The sequence below is a fragment of the Aythya fuligula genome, chromosome 1 (assembly GCF_009819795.1).
Source record: "Aythya fuligula isolate bAytFul2 chromosome 1, bAytFul2.pri, whole genome shotgun sequence".
NCBI classification, from domain to species: Eukaryota; Metazoa; Chordata; class Aves; order Anseriformes; family Anatidae; genus Aythya; species Aythya fuligula.
This window is the reverse complement of record NC_045559.1, coordinates 176,893,479-176,913,180: the sequence shown is the minus strand read 5'-3', so window position 1 is coordinate 176,913,180 and position 19,702 is coordinate 176,893,479. Positions and strand designations below refer to the sequence as shown.

Below are 19,702 nucleotides of genomic sequence, written 5' to 3'. Positions count from 1 at the left end.
TGAGTGAGGCGAGGCACAGCACCGGCATGTGGCTCGGCAAGGTGAGCGCTTTATCTGACAGCGGGGGGGTTGTAACAGCAGCCAGGGGTTTCCTATAAGCTCGGGGTTTTGCGTGCTGAGCCGCCTTTTCTCTCTCCGGGACAGCTCCTTTCCAAGCCGGCAGGGAAGTTGCAGACACCAGGCTGTGCCTTGTTATATATGGACATGCTTTTTCTTAGCTCTGTATCCCGTTCTTGTAGAAAAGCTTGTTCCGTGTTACCTTTTCCAGACCTCTCAAATAAGCATTCCCAATTTAAGAGCAGCTCGAGTGGCAATTTATGGCTTTTCAAAAGTATTTGAATCATTCCAATGTAAAATATATACATGTATGAATGGATTTCCTTCCCTTGTAGAGGGGATGTTGTTGTTTATCGATGTTATGCAGAAGTCCGGTACTTGTAAGTTTTCCAGAGGTATTGGTGCATGAAGGTAAAGAGCACAGATGATCTTAAAATGTGTACGTGAGCCATCAGGAAGATGCCACAACGCCCATCTTCTTGCTTGTCTTAGGAAGGACTCAGTTCCCAACACCATGAAAGCGTCCTTTGCATCTGTGAAATCCCAGGTGTATTAAAGGAAAGCTTAATTCATGGTAAGCTAGAGCTTTTCTTGAACCCCCTTCTGGGTTTGGGGGGTTCACCGCTGCCCTTGCCATGGCCTGAGCTCACGTTTGTGCTTGTGGCTGGATTTTGATTTCCCCCCCCTCAGATCCTGGTCATAACATCGCTACAGCGGGGCTGCACTGGTCAGGTTGTCCGTCAGCTCAGAGACCATAATTAGATTAATTCAGTTCACGTCACATTACGTTTAGTTGCCCAAAAGCTCAGAGAGTGGAGATCATCCTAAATCCAGCCTCTGCCTGATGCATTGTGAGGCTTCTGTCACCTGGATATTTCTGCAGGTGATAATTGTTTGGGTTTTTCATAAGCTTTGAGGAATATGATGGCAGATTATTAAAGAGCTCTTTCCAGTACAGCAGGCACAGTTTGTAGTCTGCTTTGAGCTGTGCTCACCATTGGAAATAAATTCTCACCTTTCTGTGTTCCTGGAGATAGCTTAATTATCACACTGCTTGCTAAGTTGCTGTCCAAAACCAAATCGGTGACATTAAAAGGCATCACAAAACCTTTCTTCTCTCTTCCCTTCTCCAAGGGAAAGCAAACTGAAGTTGATAGCAGTTTGCTGATGCTGTGCCTTAAAGGGTAGTGAAGCTGCCCTTGCAGTGAAGCAAGACAAGAAGGAGCAAACATGGCCTTGGTGCTGGAGAAAGAGCAGCATGCGTTTGGCCTCAGCTCCCTAAAGGAAGGCCCCTGGTACCATTCTCAGGGATCTGTATCACCTGCAGAGGGCTGGCAGATGGTGAGTGGCACCTCGGAGAAACCCACAACCTTCTTGAGAAGTACCTCATAAGCAAGCTTTTGACAATTAATTTATATTTCAACTGCTATTCTGTTTATTTCGAAGATACTGAAAATGTTTGGGTTTAACCCCCAGACGCTACAGGACATACGAGGAAGGCATGAGACGAGGGCTGCTCTGAAAGTTCAATTTTGATTTGTATCTGTGATGTGTGTCATTCACCAGCCTCCTACAGTGAGAGTTGTCATAATCTATCATGAAGAATGATTGTCTGACACTTCTAAGATACACATCATCTTGTATCTCCAAATAACGATTAAGCAATTTATCATCATGACAGATCTCTTGAGGTAGGGATGTCAAAACTGGTCTGCTCCTGTATTTTACAAACAACAGAAAAGCCTTTTTTTCCCCTGAACAAATCAAGCATCAGCTTTGCTGCAGAGAACTTAGTTTATGATACTGTTGTTTCCTCTTCTTGATAATGTATTATTTTATTTTTCTAACCTTTGACTATGATGAGTAATTTTGTATTTTGTTTTAATGTTATTTCACTATTTTGTATTTCAGTACACCTTTAGAGACAGCGTATTCCCTGCTGACTCTTGACTTCGTATCGATTTCCCCTTCAAACATGGGGCTGTATTTTTTAGTGTTTAATTGCATCTCATTTGCAGCAGGTGATAATGGAGTGAATTGAACTTGAGACTAACAAGAAGGGAAATGAGACGTGGTTCCTCAATTAAAACCCAGCATGGAGTGTCTTTCATCCTTAACTACTTTACAGCACAATTTATTATGAAAGCTTTATATCTCTGTAGTTTTCCATTTGTTTGTATACAGAGAGGGAACTGTTTTATTAGCTTGGCTTCTCAAGGTAGTTATTCCCCTTCTCTACCAGCTCCTTCTTTAGAAAATAGAGGAAATGCAGGCTCCTCAGTCTCTAAAAGAGCTATTGCAGTGGTAGTTAGCTAGTGAATATTTGGCTTCGTAAATCCTTTGGAGAAAACTTACAGGAGAAATTGGTGTTAGCTACTCACCTTGGTCGTGTTCATAAATGCCTGGTTATTTCTTCCCATCCTCGGCCTTTCAGAGCCTTTTGGTGCAGCTGGTCATAAAGGCATTTGAATTTTTTAATGCCTTTTCTTGCACCTTGGGGTCCATACGTGGCTGTGTCTCTTGCTATCTGCAGGCTTGCCTTCTCTGCTCTTTTCACAGCTGCTGACTGCTGCAGGCAGATGGAGCTGACTGGCTTGGCTGGCTCGGAGCAGTGTCATCACAGCACACCAGGGTAGCACAAGGTGCCCACAGGAGTGATTTCACACCTGCTATCCTCTGACTTCCTTAGCCCAAAGCCCTCAACAGCAGCGAGTTGCTGTCCGTGAGCAGCCATAAGCATTAAGCTTGAACTAAAACTTCTTTGCTGCCACCTCGTGTTCCCAAGTAAAGCTCTGTGCATCCGGAGCATCCAGCCTTGTTAGCATCCTGCTCCTGTTGCTCTACCACCCGCGCTCAGGCTGCATCATTTCACTTTTGTAGATATCAGCTCCTTAGCTTTGCTTCCAAGGCACTATACTGTTCCTTCAGATTCTTAACAGTGCGACTGAAGGAAATGTTTTATTTTTGGAAGGTAACAAGTGGCAGTGAGGAAGAAGACACCATAATAGGCCCAATGCCTGCCAAAGGACCAGTGGAGTCTGATGTGACTAAAGAATTTGAACGCAGAGCTCAGCGAATGAAGGAAAAACTTACTTCAGCAGACAGTGTAAGTTGGGTTTTTTCACTTACAATATTTTGTTGCTGGAGTGTGTTTGTGTTTTTCTTTGCCTGCCTGTGTCTGCTTGAGCCCTGTCACTGTTGTGTTCGTGATGCTAAGTGTTAAGACAAAAAAAGTTCCTGATTCCTGCTGGAAGCTGAAAGATGCACACAGTAGGTTTTGCTTATCTGCTTGTGTATTTTACACTCACTTTCTTGCCAAGCCAGTTCCCAGGCAATCATGGATGTCAGAACTTCCACCTGGATTGAAAAGCGTTGGGTTTGGCCCAAGAACAGTCAGGAGAGGAGCCGATGACAAATCGGGCATTGGATGTATTTGGACAGATACTCCAGCTGACAGAGAGAGACAAGCCAAGGTGAGCATTTATTCATTTGTACATCTATTTGTATATATGTGAAATATATGATCGCTTTATATGTCCAAATATATTCATGTGTATTTATATTCATATAAATATACATTTATGTATATGCACTTACTGCCCTCAAGTATATATGCAGACAGTTATTACATATGTTGCTGGTACTCTGTGAAAACAAAGCTGAGCTGTTCAAAGAAAAAAGTTCTTTTCATTTTTTTCTCCAATGAGTTACCAAACTTTGTAATGGAGACTTAAAGGTGAAGGAGAGGAAATAACCCTTTTAAGTAATGTTGGTATTTATTTGCTCCCTCACTCTTCTGCAGTAGTCAGTTATCATCAAATTTCCAATGCATGTGTCCAACTTCTTCTTCCATCAAGCTAAGCAAAATCTTGTGGCCTCTGCCCTTCAGGTTTAAGTAAAATAAACATGGATTTCTTTTTGTTTCAGACGTTCTGATAACCAGAGCATGTAATTTGCTTCTACTCATCAGGAAAGAGAAGAGGCAAAAAAGTTCAGCATTTAACAGCATGATTGAGAGAACTGTTTTATTTTTGGAAGGTAGCAGATAGTGAGGAAGAAGACCACCATTATCTAAGGATAATGAAGGAACTGTGTTATCTGGAAGAGACGAGAGACTTGCTGAGCAGGTGACTCCTTACAATGTAAGTGCAATAGCAGCATGCTTCCTCTTGGTGCGTTTCCTTCCAGTCTTCACTGTGTTCTTGTTCTTGTTGCTAGCACTGAGGCTTTCCATGGTGATGCCACTATGGTCTTCCCTTTTCGACCCCAAACCTATTGTTTAAGTCATTAGGACATTTGCCATTGACTTAAAAGATTTCATTTTTAAGCTGCTGCTGGAAACACTATGATAGTCTGTGGTTTGGTGTGTAGCGTCTCAGTTTATGTCTGTATATTATTTAAATTACCCTTGCATCAGGACTTGTTTGCTGGGAGTAGATAACTTCAACTCAAATATTATCCCAAGTATCCCAAGGAGAAAAAAAAAAATAGTAAAGGTTGAACTGTTAGGATGACATACCCAGTAACCCAAAAGGAGCTTCGTGGGCTACGCAGATCAATGCTGTCATCAACCACCTTAGTATAACAGCATTATTACATGAAGGTTTCTCAATCTCTGCAGAAGCATGTAATTTTTACAGACATGTTGATTAGTAAAAACTTAATTCCACGTCAAATTCCCTCTTACTTTCCTGGCTACCAACCCTGTGTATGGAGCATTGCCTGCCTTACAGCTGCTCTAACCTGTTCTTCCCTGGTTCTTATGGCCTGAAGCCTTAAGGAAGGAAGTCAGGTTTCTTGAGAGTGTAATTAGTTTGAGAATTGCAGCCTTGGCTTATATTAAAAGCTTGGAGTTTATCTGGCAGTTTTAATAATTTATTTGTAGTTCATTAAATCACATCCCTCTTGACTTCGAGGCTTACAGATCCAGAGCTATTGGCATACTGTTTACATTTCTTCTGTATTTTCTGCCTCTACTGTTATGAAGAAAGTAGAATAATTTATGTAAAGCTATGAGCTTCATTCTGTACAAAACAAACTTTCCAGTTTGTGTTTATTTTTTTCAAGCTTTTTTCACTCTCTTCTTTCTTTTTTCTTTCTTCATTGACTGTAGTCAAGGACACTTTCCTAAGACAGAAGCTTTAAACTCTTGTAATAGTTTCTCAGAGTTACATAGCTAGTGCTGATACATTTTGTAGCACAATTCTGTCAGTGTTGATTCAGTTACACCGTGTGTTAGTATCGTCCATTTTCTCTGTTCCATGAGGAACCTTTCTTCTGTCATATATGAATTCTTACTGTGTGTGAGGAACTAAGGGTTTGCACAGAGGACAAAGGGAAAATGAACCTTCAGAATAAATATGTTGTGTTCATGAGAAAATAGAGCTGCTCGTTTTATACTCTCTCTGAGAGATTGGGTTTAGTAGTAGTGATTGGAAAGTCTGAGGATTTGGCTACATGTGGGTACATAAACACACTTTGAACAAAGCAGGGGCCACGCTGTCTTGTGAGAGCACCGAAAGGTTTAGGCTGGCAATGAGGAGACATTTCTTCTCAGAAAGAGCAGTCAGGCACTGGAACGGGTTGCCCAGGGAGGTGGTGGAGTCACCGTCCCTGGGGGTGTTCAGGGAAAGGTTGGATGTGGTGCTTGGGGACATGGTTGAGTGGGTGACACTGGTGGTAGGGGATGGTTGGACCAGGCAATCTTGGAGGTCTCTTCCAACCTTAATGGTTCTGTGATTCTATACTCTTTATCAAACACAACTGAAGTCCCTGACTTTGCAAAATATATGTTAGCTTAAGCCTGTGACTGTGCCCTGCTACAGGGCTTGTAGCAGGTGACTCAAACACTGAGAATTTAATAGTGTGAGGGTGAGAACAGAAGAATATCTAGCTTGTTTCTGCTCCTATCAGTGACCAAAACCAGATGGTTAGGGAAAGCGTACAAGAAACTGGGCATGAATTTTAAATCTTTGCCTTGAAATGTTGCCTCTGATTTTGCTAATTATGGCAGAACATCTTATGTCTCTTCTGCGTTGTTTTATAACTTACCTTCTCTGGATGTGGAGATTCAAGCACGTTGTGGGTATTCTGAACATCAGTCACAGCGAGTTATGGGTGTTGTACCAAGCATAGCCAAGACTGATTACCCGTGCTTTCTGCACTCTGCATGTTAAATTGACCCTTCTGATTTCCAGTTCCTCAGCTTTCTTCTTTCTTGGGAATTCCCAGACTTGCTAATTCCTGGCCAGTCTATCCACTTGGAAAGGTTGCATTGTTAATATCTTGTAACATGTTTTTCCCTCCTCTTTCTTCCCATTTTTACAGGAGTCCAAGAGACCAGAATCTCCTGGACATGCATCAGAAAAAGCTGAAGAGCAAAGCATCAGAAGAGCAAACCTCAGGAGAGAAGGCCGTTTGACCGAGAGCAGGATCTCAAAGTTGATCAATCTGATGAAGCACAAAAAAAGAAGCCCTTGTATTTGTATCTCTTGATTTTTCTTATTCAGTATGAGTATTGTGAAAGCAACATTTTTTTAATAAGATAAAAGCATGAAGCTTTTTGGAAGACAATTAAAATTTGAATGCTTAATTTTAAAAGTATTTTTCTGTAAATATTTATATGCAGAATAAATATCCTGATGTTTAATACTCTACTGTGGAGAATCATGTGTATTAAAGCTAAACTGATAGAGGAAAGTGCTGTGTGTTGTTTTTTGTTTTGTTTTGTTTTGTTTTTTAAAGACGGGGACACCTTTTACATCCCCCCAGCTCTTGTGTTGTGGAGATTGTGTGTTTGTGTGAGCGGTGGTTGTGGGGAGCTGTACACACACCAAATTATTTCTGTATTGTAGCAGGAAGAGCTAGCGGTAGCAGAAGCAGCGACAAAGCTTCAAGATTTGCAAATTTCAATATAAAATGCTGGTATAGATGAAGGGAAAAATAATTTGAATTTCAATTTGCAGGGCTTATCATCTCTTTCAGGCAGATACAATGTGAAAATTAAACCACACTAAAGCCCATTTTGGATGTGAAATACCCGGTGGGTTAGTGCAATTTGAAGATGTGCAGCCAGCACAGCTCAGCTGGGGTTGTGTGGGCAGCCGCAGCAAGGGCAGGGTGAGCACCACAGGGCTAGCTTGGGTGTCCTGGTTTGCAGAGAATGATCCCCAAGCCCACTTGTGGAAAGCTGATTGCCTTGAGAAATTGGTTCATGATCAGGTGTTGCTGAATGCTTAGCTCATGTCACAAGCAGCAGTCTTCACTTGGTCAGACAAATCATTAGCAGGAATATTTGCACTCATGACAGCTTCTTGTATTAAGATCTTGTTGCTGTTAGGCACTTTGTTTTCATTCTCGTTCCCTTGTCCAAACGCAGGAGCAGTCACCAGGTGTTGCAGATGGCCAAATCTTGCAGTCCAGCTGCATTCCTGCTCCCCCCAAGTGCCCTCTGGTCCTTCTGTGAGGATGCAGTGAGTGCAAGGCTGTGAGCTCTTGACTCTTGCTCCAGAGGAGAGCTGCCAGGGGAGCTCTGACATCAACTTCATGGTTAGTGCGGTGCTCATCACATTGCAGTTGCTGCCCCTCGCTCCATGGGGTGCACGGCTCTGATCAGCAAAGCCTGGATGTGAGTCAGGAACGTGTTTTCCCTCATCTGCTTCATCTTTTCTGCTCTTGCTGCTGTTTTGAAGCAGCCTCTCGGAGGCTTGATGAAATCTGCGTTGCGAGTTAGGGGCAAATTGGAACTGTTGAGAGTTCAAATGAAGCTTTTCATTACCTTGTGTAAACTGAGCGAGCTGCTGAGTTGTGTTAATACACAAACTAATCTCTTCTCGCCAATGCCAAGCTGTTGCCGAGAACAGTCATTTAAATAAACAGCGACTCAGTAAATTACAAGCTCTGTAAGCTTTTGTGCGAAGAGATGAGCTGTCCTCTACAATTTGGCCAAGCAGAAATGTTAGGGGCTGATTTTTTCAAGATTCTCTTTAGGAAAAAAAAAAAAAAAAAAAGAATTTATTTCATGGAAGGTTCTTGCTATAATTAGTATGTAATGATTCTGGTAAGCAGCTCCCCACACCTGTTTAATGGGCTTCGTTGCTCCTGTGCACTGCCAGCCTGCCCAGTGGCTGCTTTGCTTAGGGCACACCAAGACACACCAGTTTGTAGCAGGATGTCAGGAAGAATTTCCCAGATGTGAAAAGCCTGTTAGACAGTATCTTAAAGCATTTTCTTTAAAAAAAAAATCTGTTTGAGAGTAAGGTTCCCTCCTTCTGAGGTGTCAAACGGGTGCGGAAGGCAATTCGTGGTGAAGGCAGTGAAAAGGAGGCTGGCAGGTGGTGAGGAATTGCTGCAGTGGGTGTCTAAGGGGATTTTTGAAAGAATATTATACGCGAATTAAAACAAACAAAAGAAAAAAAAAAAAGCCTTCTGAGTCTGCCTTGTTACCAAGGAAAAATTAAAGGCAGAAAAGACATTTTAAGAAAACTTACTGATTTTTTTTTTTCACATCTATCTTCAGGGCATATTCCGTATTGAGCTACCTTAACGCTTGATCCAGGAAAATTGTGATAGATTAGCAATACTCTTGCCTGAGAAAAAAAATCTGCTTTCCTAATTTGAACACCTGTTTCTGGAGAGTTAGTGTGTATTAAATAAACCCAAAGTCTCATTTGGAAGAACAGTCTAAGGCATTTCTTCCTCTCTCCTTTCCCCAGCTTTGTCTGGGGGTAGCACGGTGTACCTGCACAGCTAGCAAAGTGTGTGCATTTCAGCTAACATATGGAAAGCAGCTGGAAAAAGGACATTATGTGGTGTGTCTCAGCCAGCAGCTTTGGGTTTTTCTCAGCTGCTTGTTAACAAAGACAGCGTCTCGTTAGCTGAAGTCAGCAAGGAAGGAAAAAGACGGCCCCAGTTGACTCGTTCCTGCATGACACATGGTCCCCATGCTTCTGGCTCTGTCTGCGGAATGGGAGGTGAGGACTGAGCAAAAAAACTCAGGCAAACGTAGCATTTCTGTTGTCTTTAATCCCAACGTGATGACCGCTGTGTTGCCCATGCAGAGCTGGTCCTTCACAGCAGCAGCACTTGTGCATCCCTGCAGCAGCCAAGTCTTTCCTCCATCAGCCCATCCTCCTTCCATGTCTTCATACCAGTAACAAATCCCATTGCTCTTGAAATTATACTGATTTTGAATCAGTGTGGCAAATCTAGCCTTAAAAAAAAAAAAAAAAAAAAAAAAATCTCTCTTTTTAAGTGGGAACTTAAGGTCTCTAGGAGACAGCAGCTCAGACTGTTTATCACTTTGGCAGGAGCAGCTGCAGCTGTGACTTCTTCCAAACAAGCAATCCAAACATAAATATGCAAAAGCAATTCTCATCATCAGATTATTTTATTTTATTTTTTTTTTTTAAAGAAGTGTCTTGCCCGGAGTTCCAGCAGTTTAATGTTGCCCTTGCCTGCTCCACTTCCCAGGAGTTTAACCACTGTTGCTTGCACATCTCCACCTGACCAGGACCTTGATGACTTCCTGGCCTTGGGGCAAGTTACATATTCTCTTTGTCCTTGACTTTTATGATGTACGAAACCTTATGAAAGCCTCATGGGGAGATGGCCACCTTCCTTAGCCCAGGCAGCAGCCCCTTTCTCAGCAGGATGATCTCTGTGTCAGCTGTGCCCCTCTCCCAATGAAAAATTTGCAAAATTCACATTAAGAGATGCTGAAGACACAAATGTGTATTACCGTAAGGTCTTCCACGAAATATTACTGGGAGGAGAAGATGCTGGTCTTTCCTGTCCATGTTGATTAAAGTTCTATCAGAAGATTGCACTGTTAAAGCCACAGTGGCTGTGCACATGTTCAGGCCACCAGATTTCAATCCCATTAGATGCATCTCTGCATGGCTTTCATTCCCACCACCGGTGACATACTTTGATTAGTGTTTTCCAGAGGTCACCCCCTGGAAGAGGCAAACGGCCAAAACCAGCTGGGTATACTAAAAGAGCTTGCCACAGATCCTGGAAACCTGTGATTATATGCATGGATCTCAGTTTTCATTTTAAAAAGTGCTGTAGTGGGTAGCTGGGCACATCCAAACAGCAGTAGTTGTAGCCTTGAAACCACTGCATTTATTTGTTATTGGGGCTTACACATGAAAATTGAAGGAAAGTACACAGTGCTTTCCTCCAGCAGTCCCCCAGGCTGAGCCAGGGTTATGCTTTGCTTGGTGCTGGTGTAGTCTCAGAGGGAATATGGCCTTCACTGTTGTGCACCACACTTCAAGGAAGACGTGAACCTGCATGGCAGAGAATGCAGAGAGCAATAGGCGTGACCAGAGGTCTAGAAAACAGGAGCTGAGAGACCAAATTGGATGACCTGAGGTGGCTGAGTACGCTGGCGACAAAGCAAAGGGATCTGTCTCAGTAAAGGGATAAAGTGAAACTGCAGAGCTGAAGGTAATCAAATGCTTTCCACGTCCAGAGTGAACAGCAAAGAAATAATGAGCTCCAAGTGCAACAGGGGAAGCTTAGTCTAGACATCAAGAAAAGCTCCTGGTGCTGGGGAACGAGTCCAAAGGGCTGTACAGAGGGGATCTGAGTGCAGCAGCCCTTCTCAGAGCAGAACCAGCCGCGCAAAAGCCAGAAACGTTCAGTGCCTGAGACTCTGTCCTCTTCTGGGACAGCCTGGTCCAGTAATTCCTCACCTCAAAAAAGGTGACTTTTTAGAATCACCTATTGATAACGTCTCTCCCAGTGGCTTTTCAAACATCTTGTCATCTACCTGTGGTGGTTTCATCCCTGGGAGGAGTGGCTGATTGAGCAGAGGGCCGTGCTGCCATCCTGAGGGACATCAACGGGCTGACAGGGTGCATACACACTGTACAGTACTAGTTATGGGTATTTCCATTACAGGCACGCTGAAGCACCCTGCTCACCACCAGACACTATGTCCCAAGGGTCAAGCCCAGGCCCTGTGCTTTGCCACCTTCTGCAGCCACCAGGGCCAGGCCTGTCCTGGGCTCCGAGGAGCCCCAAAAGTTTGGGGCCTGCAAAAGGGATTTGGGCCTTTCCTTTAATTTGCGGGAGCTGGGACTTTGGGGGGGGGGGCTTCCCTCCTCCCACCAAAGACAACCCCATCAATGTTGAATGCCACAAAGACCCGCAAAAAAAACAAGATGGAAAGGCCAGTCCCCCACAAAAAGCCCAACCTCAAAAAGGCCGGTCCTCCACCAAGGATCCTAAGCTACCCCAACTCCCCAAAAAAGGGGACCCAAAAGACCCAAGCCCCCAAAATCTGGCCCCTTAAAAAGTCCCTCAAATAAGCCCATGCCTCAAAAAGCCAGTCCCCGTAAAAAGATCTCCTTGAAATTGACAGCACACAAATGGTTGGCTCACCCCCCAAAAAAGAAAAAAAATCAACTCAATGCCAATATGACAAGCTTCCCCAAAATCCCAACCCTCCACACCCCAAAAACGCCGGTCCCTTATAAACTGTCCTAAAAAAAAAAACCTTCAACCTCAAAAAGCCCCTTAGAAAAAATGTCAAAATGTTAGTCTTGAAAAAATTCCTCCAAACCCCCGAAACACTGCTCCCCTCAAAAGACCTCTGAGAAAAACAAAACACCGTGCACCTGGGGCTGAACAGCAGAGGTCACAGCAGGGATCTTCACCTTCAGGAGCACTTCAAGAGCTGAAAAAGAAGCCCATCCCATTCGGATCAGTCTAGAAAAGGCTTGTTGGGTGTTCACATTCAGATATTTTAAGGGACTCCTTACAAAACGACCCTGAACATTACTCCAGATGGAAAAAATAAGACTACAAAACAAGTCTGTTTTAAGTAACACAACTCGGCTGAGCAGCCACACATATAAGAATTAAAAAATTCTTAGCATGGACGTACATTTTTTTAAATATCAAATTTATTTCCTTTTTGATACCAAAGAGCCGTTCTGCTCTGCAAAGCAGCTGACAAAATAAGCTTTAGTTTGGTTCAATTTTCACATAGCATCTGCTTAAAAGAGATGGATTTTCTGATGATAGGCCCTGCAAACAGAAATTCAAGTCACTCTTCATTCATACCAGCATTTTATAATGAAATCTGCAAATCTGGAGGCTTTGCTGCTTCTTCTGCTACCACTATCTCTTCCTGCTAAAATACAGAAATGATTTGGTGTGTGTACAGCTTAATTAATTCCTTTTTACACTGAAAAAAAAATCTATCAAGTTCACATTTTTTTTTTCTTCCAAAGTTTTTTTCTTTCTTTTAAAAAACAGCACTTTCCTATATCAGTTTAGCTTTAGTACAGATGGTCCTCCATAGTAGAGTATTTACAGACAAGAAATACTAGTTGAACATCAGGATATTTATTCTGCGTACAAATATTTACAGAAAAATACTTAAAAAATTAAGCATTCAAATTTTAACTCATTTCCAAAACGCTTTACACTTTCATCTTATAAAAACATATTGCCTTTACTGTGCTCAAATTTACTATTCAGATCCCGGGATTTTCTTATAAGGGCCTTTTTTTGTGCTTCATCAAATCGATTGACTTTGAGATCCTGCTCTCGGTCGAATGGCCTTCTCTCCTGAGGTTTGGTCTTTTCTTCTGATGCTTTGCTCTTCAGCTTTTTCTGATGCATGTCCAGGAGAGATTCTGATCTCTTGGACTCCTGTAAAAAAGGGAAGAAAGAGGAGGGAAAAACGTATTACAAGATATTAACAATGCAACCTTTCCAAGTGGAAAGACTGGCCAGGAATTAGCAAGTCTGGGAATTCCCAAGAAAGAAGAAAGCTGAGGAACTGGAAGTCAGAAGGGTCTCTTGATCCATTCTCTACCCAACCTCTATTTATCCTTTGCATTGCCTCAGCTCAGCTGCAGGACCTTGCAATTGGCCTTGTTGAACACATGAGGTTCAAACCTGCCTCTCAAGCCTGCCCAGGTCCCTGTGGATGGCATCCCTTCCCTCCAGCATGTCAACCACAGCACTCAGCTTGGTGTCATTGGTAAACATGCTGAGGGTGCACTCAATCCCACTGTCCCTGTCACCAACAAAGATGTTAAACAGCGCTAGTCCCAATACTGGCCCCTGAGGAACACCACTCATTGCTGATCTCCACCTGGACATTGAGCCATTGACTGCAACTCTTTGAGCGTGACCATCCAGCCAAGTCCTCGCCCACCAAGTGGTCCACCTGTCAAATCCATCTCTCTCCAGTTTTTTGAGACATGGGTATCGTGAGGAACAGTGTCAAATGCTTTGCAGAAGAACACGTAAATGACGTCAGTTACTCTTACCCTATCCTTCAATAAAATAAAAGTTATTCCCCTACCTTCGTAATGATAGTACAGACAGAAAATAAAGAAGATGACATTTAAGACAGTATGCTAATAGCTCTGGATTTGTAAGCCCATCAGTCATGTAGCTTAACGGTACATGTCCTAATGACATAAACAGTAGGTTTAGGGCCTAAACGAGATTGTAGTGGCATCACCATATAAAGCAGCAGTGCTAGCAAGAACAAGAAGAGAGTGAAGACTGGAAGGAAATGCAGTAAGAGGAAGCATGATGCTATTACACTTACATTGTAGGAAGTCACCTGCTCAGCAAGTCTCTTGTCTCTTCCAGATAATACAACTTCGTTATCCTTACTGGTTGACTTTTTTGTCTCTTCCCTTTCCTGAGGAGTGCAAGTGAATGACTACAGTTATCACCACAGTCATCAGAACTTCCGAAGTAATAATTATAATAATGATGATGATAATGATAATAAAATCTATATTTAGTTTTTATTAAATCTGAAGGGCAGAAACCACTGCATATTTTTTGCTCAGCTGGACAGAGGAAAAAAATGGTAACTGGAAATTTGATGACCTGATGCAGAGTAATTGACTACTGCAGAAGGGAGAGGGAGCAAATGAATACTGATGTTACTTTAAATGGTTATTTCCTCTCCTTCATTTTTAAGTCTCAATTAAGGAGTTTTAGCAAGTCGCTAGAGAAAAAAATGAAAAGAATTTTTTCTTTGACCAGCTGAGCTTTGTTTTCACAGAGTACCAACAACACATGTAATAACTGTCTGCATATATAAACTTGAGGGCAGTATATGTGTGTATATATACAAAATATATCTCCAAACAATAGTCCATATATATGAATATAAATATGCACATACAAAATACATCTCCAAACAATAGTTCATATATTTGAATATAAATATGCACATGAATATATTTATATATAAAGCGATCATATATTTTCTCTATATATAAACACATACAGAAATGAGTAAGTGCTCACCTTGGCTTTTCTCTCTCTGTCAGCTGGAGTATCAGTCCAAACAGATCTATCACCTGATTTGTCATCAGCTCTTCTCTTGAATGTTCTTGGACCAAATCCAAAGTTTTTCAGTTCAGGTGGAAGTTCTGTCATCCATGATTCCCTGGTAAGCTGCTTGGGTTCATCCTTTACAAAAGAAAGGGGGAGAGAAAAAAAAGAGTGAAAAAAACACAAGCAGATAAGCAAAACCTACTGTCTGAGTTTTTCAGCTTCCAGCAGAAATCAGGAACTTCTTTTTGTCTTAACACTTAGCATTGTGAGCACAACAGTGACAGGGCTCATGCAGACTCAGGCAGGCAAAGAAAAACACAAACACACTCCAGCAACAAAATATTATGAGTGAAAAAAAACAACTCACACTGTCTGCTGAAGTAAGTTTTTCCTTCATTCTCTGAGCTCTGCGTTCAAATTCTTTAGTCACATCAGACTCCACTGGTCCTTTGGCAGGCATTGGGCCTATAATGTTGTCTTCTTCCTCACTGCTAGTTGATACCTTCCAAAAACAAAACATTTCCCTCAGTCATGCAGCCATGGAGCCCCTGAGAGTGCAGATAGATTAGAAACACACAGGCGTCCAGCTTTGGTGCTCCGAGCTTCATTATCACTAGCAACGTTTGGATGCATCCCCACCATAAGGATCCCAATTTCATGCTGCATGGAGAATTGCATCTGTCTAACAGCAAAATCACAACACACCAGAGCAGCCTGCTTCTTTTTTAGGCTTACTTAAGCTGCCGCATTCGATGCAGGCAAAAATAAGTCAGACACCTGCTGGTCTAAAATTAAACTGTCATGCAGAAAAGCTCGCCTAGTAGACTTCTTCAGGTTCCTACCTGCTTAAGCATCACTGATAGCTTATACTAAAGCAAAAGACTTGTGTTTTCACAAACCTCGTTGCAGAATTTGGAGGAAGCTGATGGTCCAGGGGAACATCTGGCACTCCTGGTGTCCTCTGAAGACTTCCTAAAGCCAGGCGGTAATGCAGGACCTATAATGGGCCTCAAGGGGGAAGAAAAAAAAAAGTATTTTTTTCAAGTTTGAAAAAAAGCAAAGGAGCCAACATAGCCAACACAGATGGTACATTAAAGGGCTACATTTCCTGCAGGAAAAAAAAAAAAAGTAAATATAAAAATAAAGATCAAAGTTTTAAGAGAAGTGTAATTCTCCGTCCTTCCTATGGCAAGTGTGCCTCCTGTGAGCACACCACAGAAGTGACTGAACTTGTAAGAACAGTCTCTCTCCATTTCCCATGAGGACCTCTGCAGGTAGCTGGAATGCAAGGAAACGGGGCAAGTTGTAGCACGTAGTCAAGGAAATCCCCTTATTTTCTTCCCCAGCTTCCTTCACCAGATTCCAGAGCAAGGAAAGGAGCGAGGCCAAACGCACGCTACTCTTTCTCCAGCACCAAGGCCACGTTTGCTCCTTCTGGTCTTGCACTACAGCTTCACTGCCCTTTAAGGCACAGCATCAGCAAACTGCTATCAACTTCAGTTTGCTTTCCCTTGGAGAAGGGAAGAGAGAAGAAAGGTTTTGTGATGCCTTTTAACGTCACTGATTCACTTTTGGACAGCAACTCAGCAAGCAGTGTGATAATTAAGCTACCTCCAGGAACACAGAAAGGTGAGAATTTATTTCCAATGGTGAGCACAGCTCAAAGCAGACTACAAACTGTGCCTGCTGTACTGGAAAGAGCTCTTTAATAATCTGCCATCATATTCCTCAAAGCTTATGAAAACCCAAACAATTATCACCTGCAGAAATATCCAGGTGACAGAATCCTCACAATGCATCAGGCAGAGGCTGGATTTAGGATGATCTCCACTCTCTGAGCTTTTGGGCAACCAAATGTAACGTGACATGAACTGAATTATTCTCATTATGGTCTGCTCTTAATTGGGAATGCTTGCTTTGACAGGTCTGGAAAGGATAGCACAGAACAACAGCTTTTCTACAAAAACAGGTCACACTGATCTAAGAAACAGGACGTCCATACACTGCAACGCACAGCCTGGTGCTTGCAACTTCTCTGCTAGCTTGGAAGAGAGCTGCCCTGGTGAGAGAAAAAGTGGCTAAGCACGCAAAACCCTGATCTTCTGGGACAGGTGAGCGCCTAGACTGCTGCTCATCTCTTTAACCTTCAAGCAATGCCTGTTTTTCCCCCTCTTTTCCTTTGCACACTTTGAGGTAACACTTTACCACTTCAGGCTTCATGCAAGAAAGCTGGAAATGTACCTTGGCTGATATTAAATCTCCAAGCACTTCTTTGTGGTGCTGTATTAGGGACTTCTTTATTTTTTAGCGACTGCCTACATTTTATAACATTCAAAGAACAAGCTGTGCATGTGAAATGTCAGGAAGAGAGCTGGTTCCTCCGGGAACTGTGGAAGCACCAAATGAGCCCACTGAGCAGGACACCCCACAATTACAAGTGGATTACAGAGAAAATTGGTCAAAAAAGGTATGGAAAGGACACTCCCAAATAACCTCAGCATAAACTGAGGAAGAAATTCCAATCACCTGAATCTGCAGTGTACAATTGAAGCATTCTGTAGCATTGCCACAAAATATTTTATGTAAAATAATCGTGTTCCTGAATATAATTCCGTTTTAATTACCTCTCTGGAGAATCATCCTCTTTTTTAAATCCGGGAGGAAGAGCAGGCCCAAAAAAGCCATCGTCATCATCGTTTTCCTCCATTCTTTTTGGCTTTCTGCAAACACAGAGATTTCACTTACTAATTACCTTGACACGCACAGCAATTATCTACGCTTTAAGAAGGGAAAAAAAATGAAAACCAACAATATGATTTCAGTCTTATGTACTAAATGTCTCGCTGTTACCAAGGAAACAGTACAAAGGGTTCCAAAATAATTTGAAGCAATTAAAAATTTGAGACCATAAGCCTCACTCCAAAGATATTTTGACATTTAAGGAAAAAAAAAAAAACAAAACAGCCAACATGAGGAGTGCTTTTGCAGTAGAAGGAAGAGAAGTAGCCTGGTAAAATACCATTTTTCCAGTCACAAAGTAATTTTAAATTCAGCACACTTCTTTTTACATTTTTATATGTCGACTACATTTTGGCTGGTAGGTTTCCCAGTTGAATTCTGCTGAATTGAAAAGCTGCTGAGTAAGACAGCAAGAGAAAAGTGAGCAATATTTACTCTAACACTCTCAGACGGAATGATGTGCTTCAAGACCCTTACACAAGGTCTAAAACACAGAAATTTTTAGCACTGCAATCATGAGTCATCGACCCCCCCAAAATGAGAGCATGTGCAGACTTGATATTTACTAAACAATTTTGATTCAAGTTGGCTTAGCTGAACGTGTAAATCCCTGCCCCTAAATAGTTCTTCTAACTTTATGAGTAAGTGTAATAGAAGCAAGGCTAAGCTCAAGCACCACACACTTACATGCACTGTAAGTGGAGCCTGTCCTCAGCACAATCAAAACATTAAGGAAATTTATTACTTTAATTGCAGAACAAAATTCATACATGAAAATACACAGACGAGATTGCCCTAAATATCCAAATTCCACCCTAACAAGTCACAGAGGTTGGCTGAGCCTTCTTGACCCCAAAGAACACACCACCATGTTTTAGGTAGCTACAGGGTTAACCTTTTCGTTTATATAACACAGTTTCTCCCATTTTATACAGACAAATTTCAGTCCTATTTCTGCAAAATTTTTCAATGTAACAACACAAACAACCTAAGAACAGACTCACTTGGGTGCTGAAGCTCCTTCTGGCTCCTCTTCAGAGTCTCCATGTGCGTCTCTGGGTAGAGGAAGAGATCCCGAGTCGTCATCGCTGTCAGGGCTTTCTGAGCTGCTGCTGCTTCTGTAGTCTGGAGGCAGTGCTGGTCCTGCAACTGAACATCCAGAGGTACACACAACAGTTATTAGACATTTCCAAGAACTAATTATATTAACAAAGCATCTGAAGCTTGCTAGTGAAGAAGCCTGTCATTTTTACACACGCAGCACTAGAGACCACACATTACCAGTATTTAATTGCCCTCCTGCTCTAAGAACGGGCTAACAGTTAGGAGTTTTCTCACTCCAGTTTTAGTCACGCTGAGCCCAGGAGCGAGCAAACAGCAGGCACAGAGTTAAGGCCTCTGCTGAGCGAGGGCTGATGTAACGCCCTGCAGCACAGACACCATCCCTCCTTTGAATATTTCAAGCATGGAGCCTGAGACTGATGGGACAAAAAAGATGCCTGGTGGGGAAAAGGCATTGTTAGCTTTCAGAACAGGGCTGGATGAAAAGATGAGGTGTGATAAAACCACAAAAATGAAGGGTAACAGGAAATTACCCCTTCAGCTAAAGGTTTTTTTTTTGATGGCACAAATTGATACCTGATGCAGGCTGAGGTCCCACTGTCAGCTGACAAAGGCTGGGCAGAAACTGAGCCCTTCAGGGGAGTTTTATAACGCTTTTGTCTGTCTTTAGCAAGAGACACAGCACGAGGGCAGCTGGCTGGTTTGTGAAGCACCCAGACAGACCTGCCACGTACTTTTTCTCCAATTTAATGGGATGGACCTTAACCAGGACGTACAGACCCATTTTAGCATTAAGAGGGCAAAAAAAAAGCCAAATAAAAAAACACGTCACCTTATAAAAGCAAAGTAAGTTCAAGATAAGAAGGAACAATCACAAATAATACAATAAATGAATATAAAGACTCAAAGAGTCTTCCCGTATGGGCTGAGAAACACCCCCGAACACAAGGCATTAAAAGTATGTGGTGTGGCAAGCCAGGAAGGCACCCGGCTGAGGAGTTACAAACCCAAATAATACTCAAATACACACTTATACATAACTTTTATGTTTATTTTTTTCATTTTATTTTTTTTTTTATTTTTTTTTTAAGCTCCCTCTCCAGGTCCCAGGGGAACGGGACCACCCCCCGCCCCAGGCGGGGTCAGCGTGTGCCCGAGCCCAGACGCTGCCCAACCCCTCGGTGCGGCGAAATCGCGGCCTAACGATGCTAATTACCCGCCCGGCTAATTAATTAATGAAATAATCAATTCATTAATTATCGCCCGTGCCGCGGAGCCTAAAATCAGGCAAACGCCGCCCCGCACAGGAATGGCTGCCGCAGCCCTACGCGCTCAGGGCTGTTCCCCAGCCGGGCGGCGACAGGGCGACAGGGGACGTTTCGATCGCGATAGGACGTGTCGCGACAGAGCCCTCCCCCCCCACCCCGCAGGACTCACCGCGGGCGCAGTCCTCCTCCGGGTCCGGCGGGGCGGCGGGCACCTGGCGGGGCATGGCGGCCGCCGGGGGGGCGGGGCC

General features: G+C 42.8%; 2 protein-coding genes across 6 annotated transcripts; one reads left to right on the top strand and one right to left on the bottom strand.

Moving 5' to 3' along the window:
- The first annotated feature begins 2 nt into the window (after positions 1–2).
- Positions 3–6,620, top strand: LOC116485582 (GPALPP motifs-containing protein 1-like). 5 transcript variants are annotated; one of them, XM_032181083.1, is made up of 5 exons: positions 3–41; positions 3,029–3,163; positions 3,378–3,530; positions 4,134–4,199; positions 6,385–6,620. In XM_032181083.1, exons 1-5 carry the CDS (start codon positions 27–29, stop codon positions 6,550–6,552), a joined length of 537 nt encoding a protein of 178 aa, XP_032036974.1. In that variant the 5' UTR covers positions 3–26; the 3' UTR covers positions 6,553–6,620. The 5 variants fall into 5 exon arrangements, 4 of the variants coding, with proteins under 4 accessions (XP_032036974.1, XP_032036981.1, XP_032036988.1 ...); XM_032181090.1 differs by lacking the exon at positions 3–41 and adding an exon at positions 308–631; XM_032181097.1 differs by lacking the exon at positions 3–41 and adding an exon at positions 2,548–2,699.
- Positions 6,621–12,320: 5,700 nt separating this feature from the next.
- On the bottom strand, positions 12,321–19,678 carry GPALPP1 (GPALPP motifs containing 1). Its single transcript, XM_032195239.1, has 8 exons — positions 19,624–19,678; positions 18,129–18,273; positions 17,010–17,105; positions 15,285–15,393; positions 14,753–14,887; positions 14,356–14,520; positions 13,640–13,735; positions 12,321–12,726 (listed from the first exon to the last, which is right to left on the bottom strand). Exons 1-8 carry the CDS (start codon positions 19,676–19,678, stop codon positions 12,508–12,510), a joined length of 1,020 nt encoding a protein of 339 aa, XP_032051130.1. The 3' UTR covers positions 12,321–12,507.
- Positions 19,679–19,702: the final 24 nt, after the last annotated feature.

Excerpts from the sequence above, each read along its gene's own strand:
- LOC116485582 (XM_032181075.1), top strand. The coding sequence starts at position 3,011 with ATGTTTTATTTTTGGAAGGTAACAAGTGGCAGTGAGGAAGAAGACACC. Across the intron at positions 3,164-3,377 it reads AACTTACTTCAGCAGACAGT|CCAGTTCCCAGGCAATCATG; the intron begins GTAAGTTGGGTT and ends TTTCTTGCCAAG. Across the intron at positions 3,531-4,133 it reads ACAGAGAGAGACAAGCCAAG|GATAATGAAGGAACTGTGTT; the intron begins GTGAGCATTTAT and ends CCATTATCTAAG.
- GPALPP1 (XM_032195239.1), bottom strand. The coding sequence starts at position 19,678 with ATGCCCCGCCAGGTGCCCGCCGCCCCGCCGGACCCGGAGGAGGACTGC. Across the intron at positions 18,274-19,623 it reads GGAGGAGGACTGCGCCCGCG|TTGCAGGACCAGCACTGCCT; the intron begins GTGAGTCCTGCG and ends CTGGATGTTCAG. Across the intron at positions 12,727-13,639 it reads AGCAGGTGACTTCCTACAAT|GAGTCCAAGAGATCAGAATC; the intron begins GTAAGTGTAATA and ends CCTTTTTTACAG.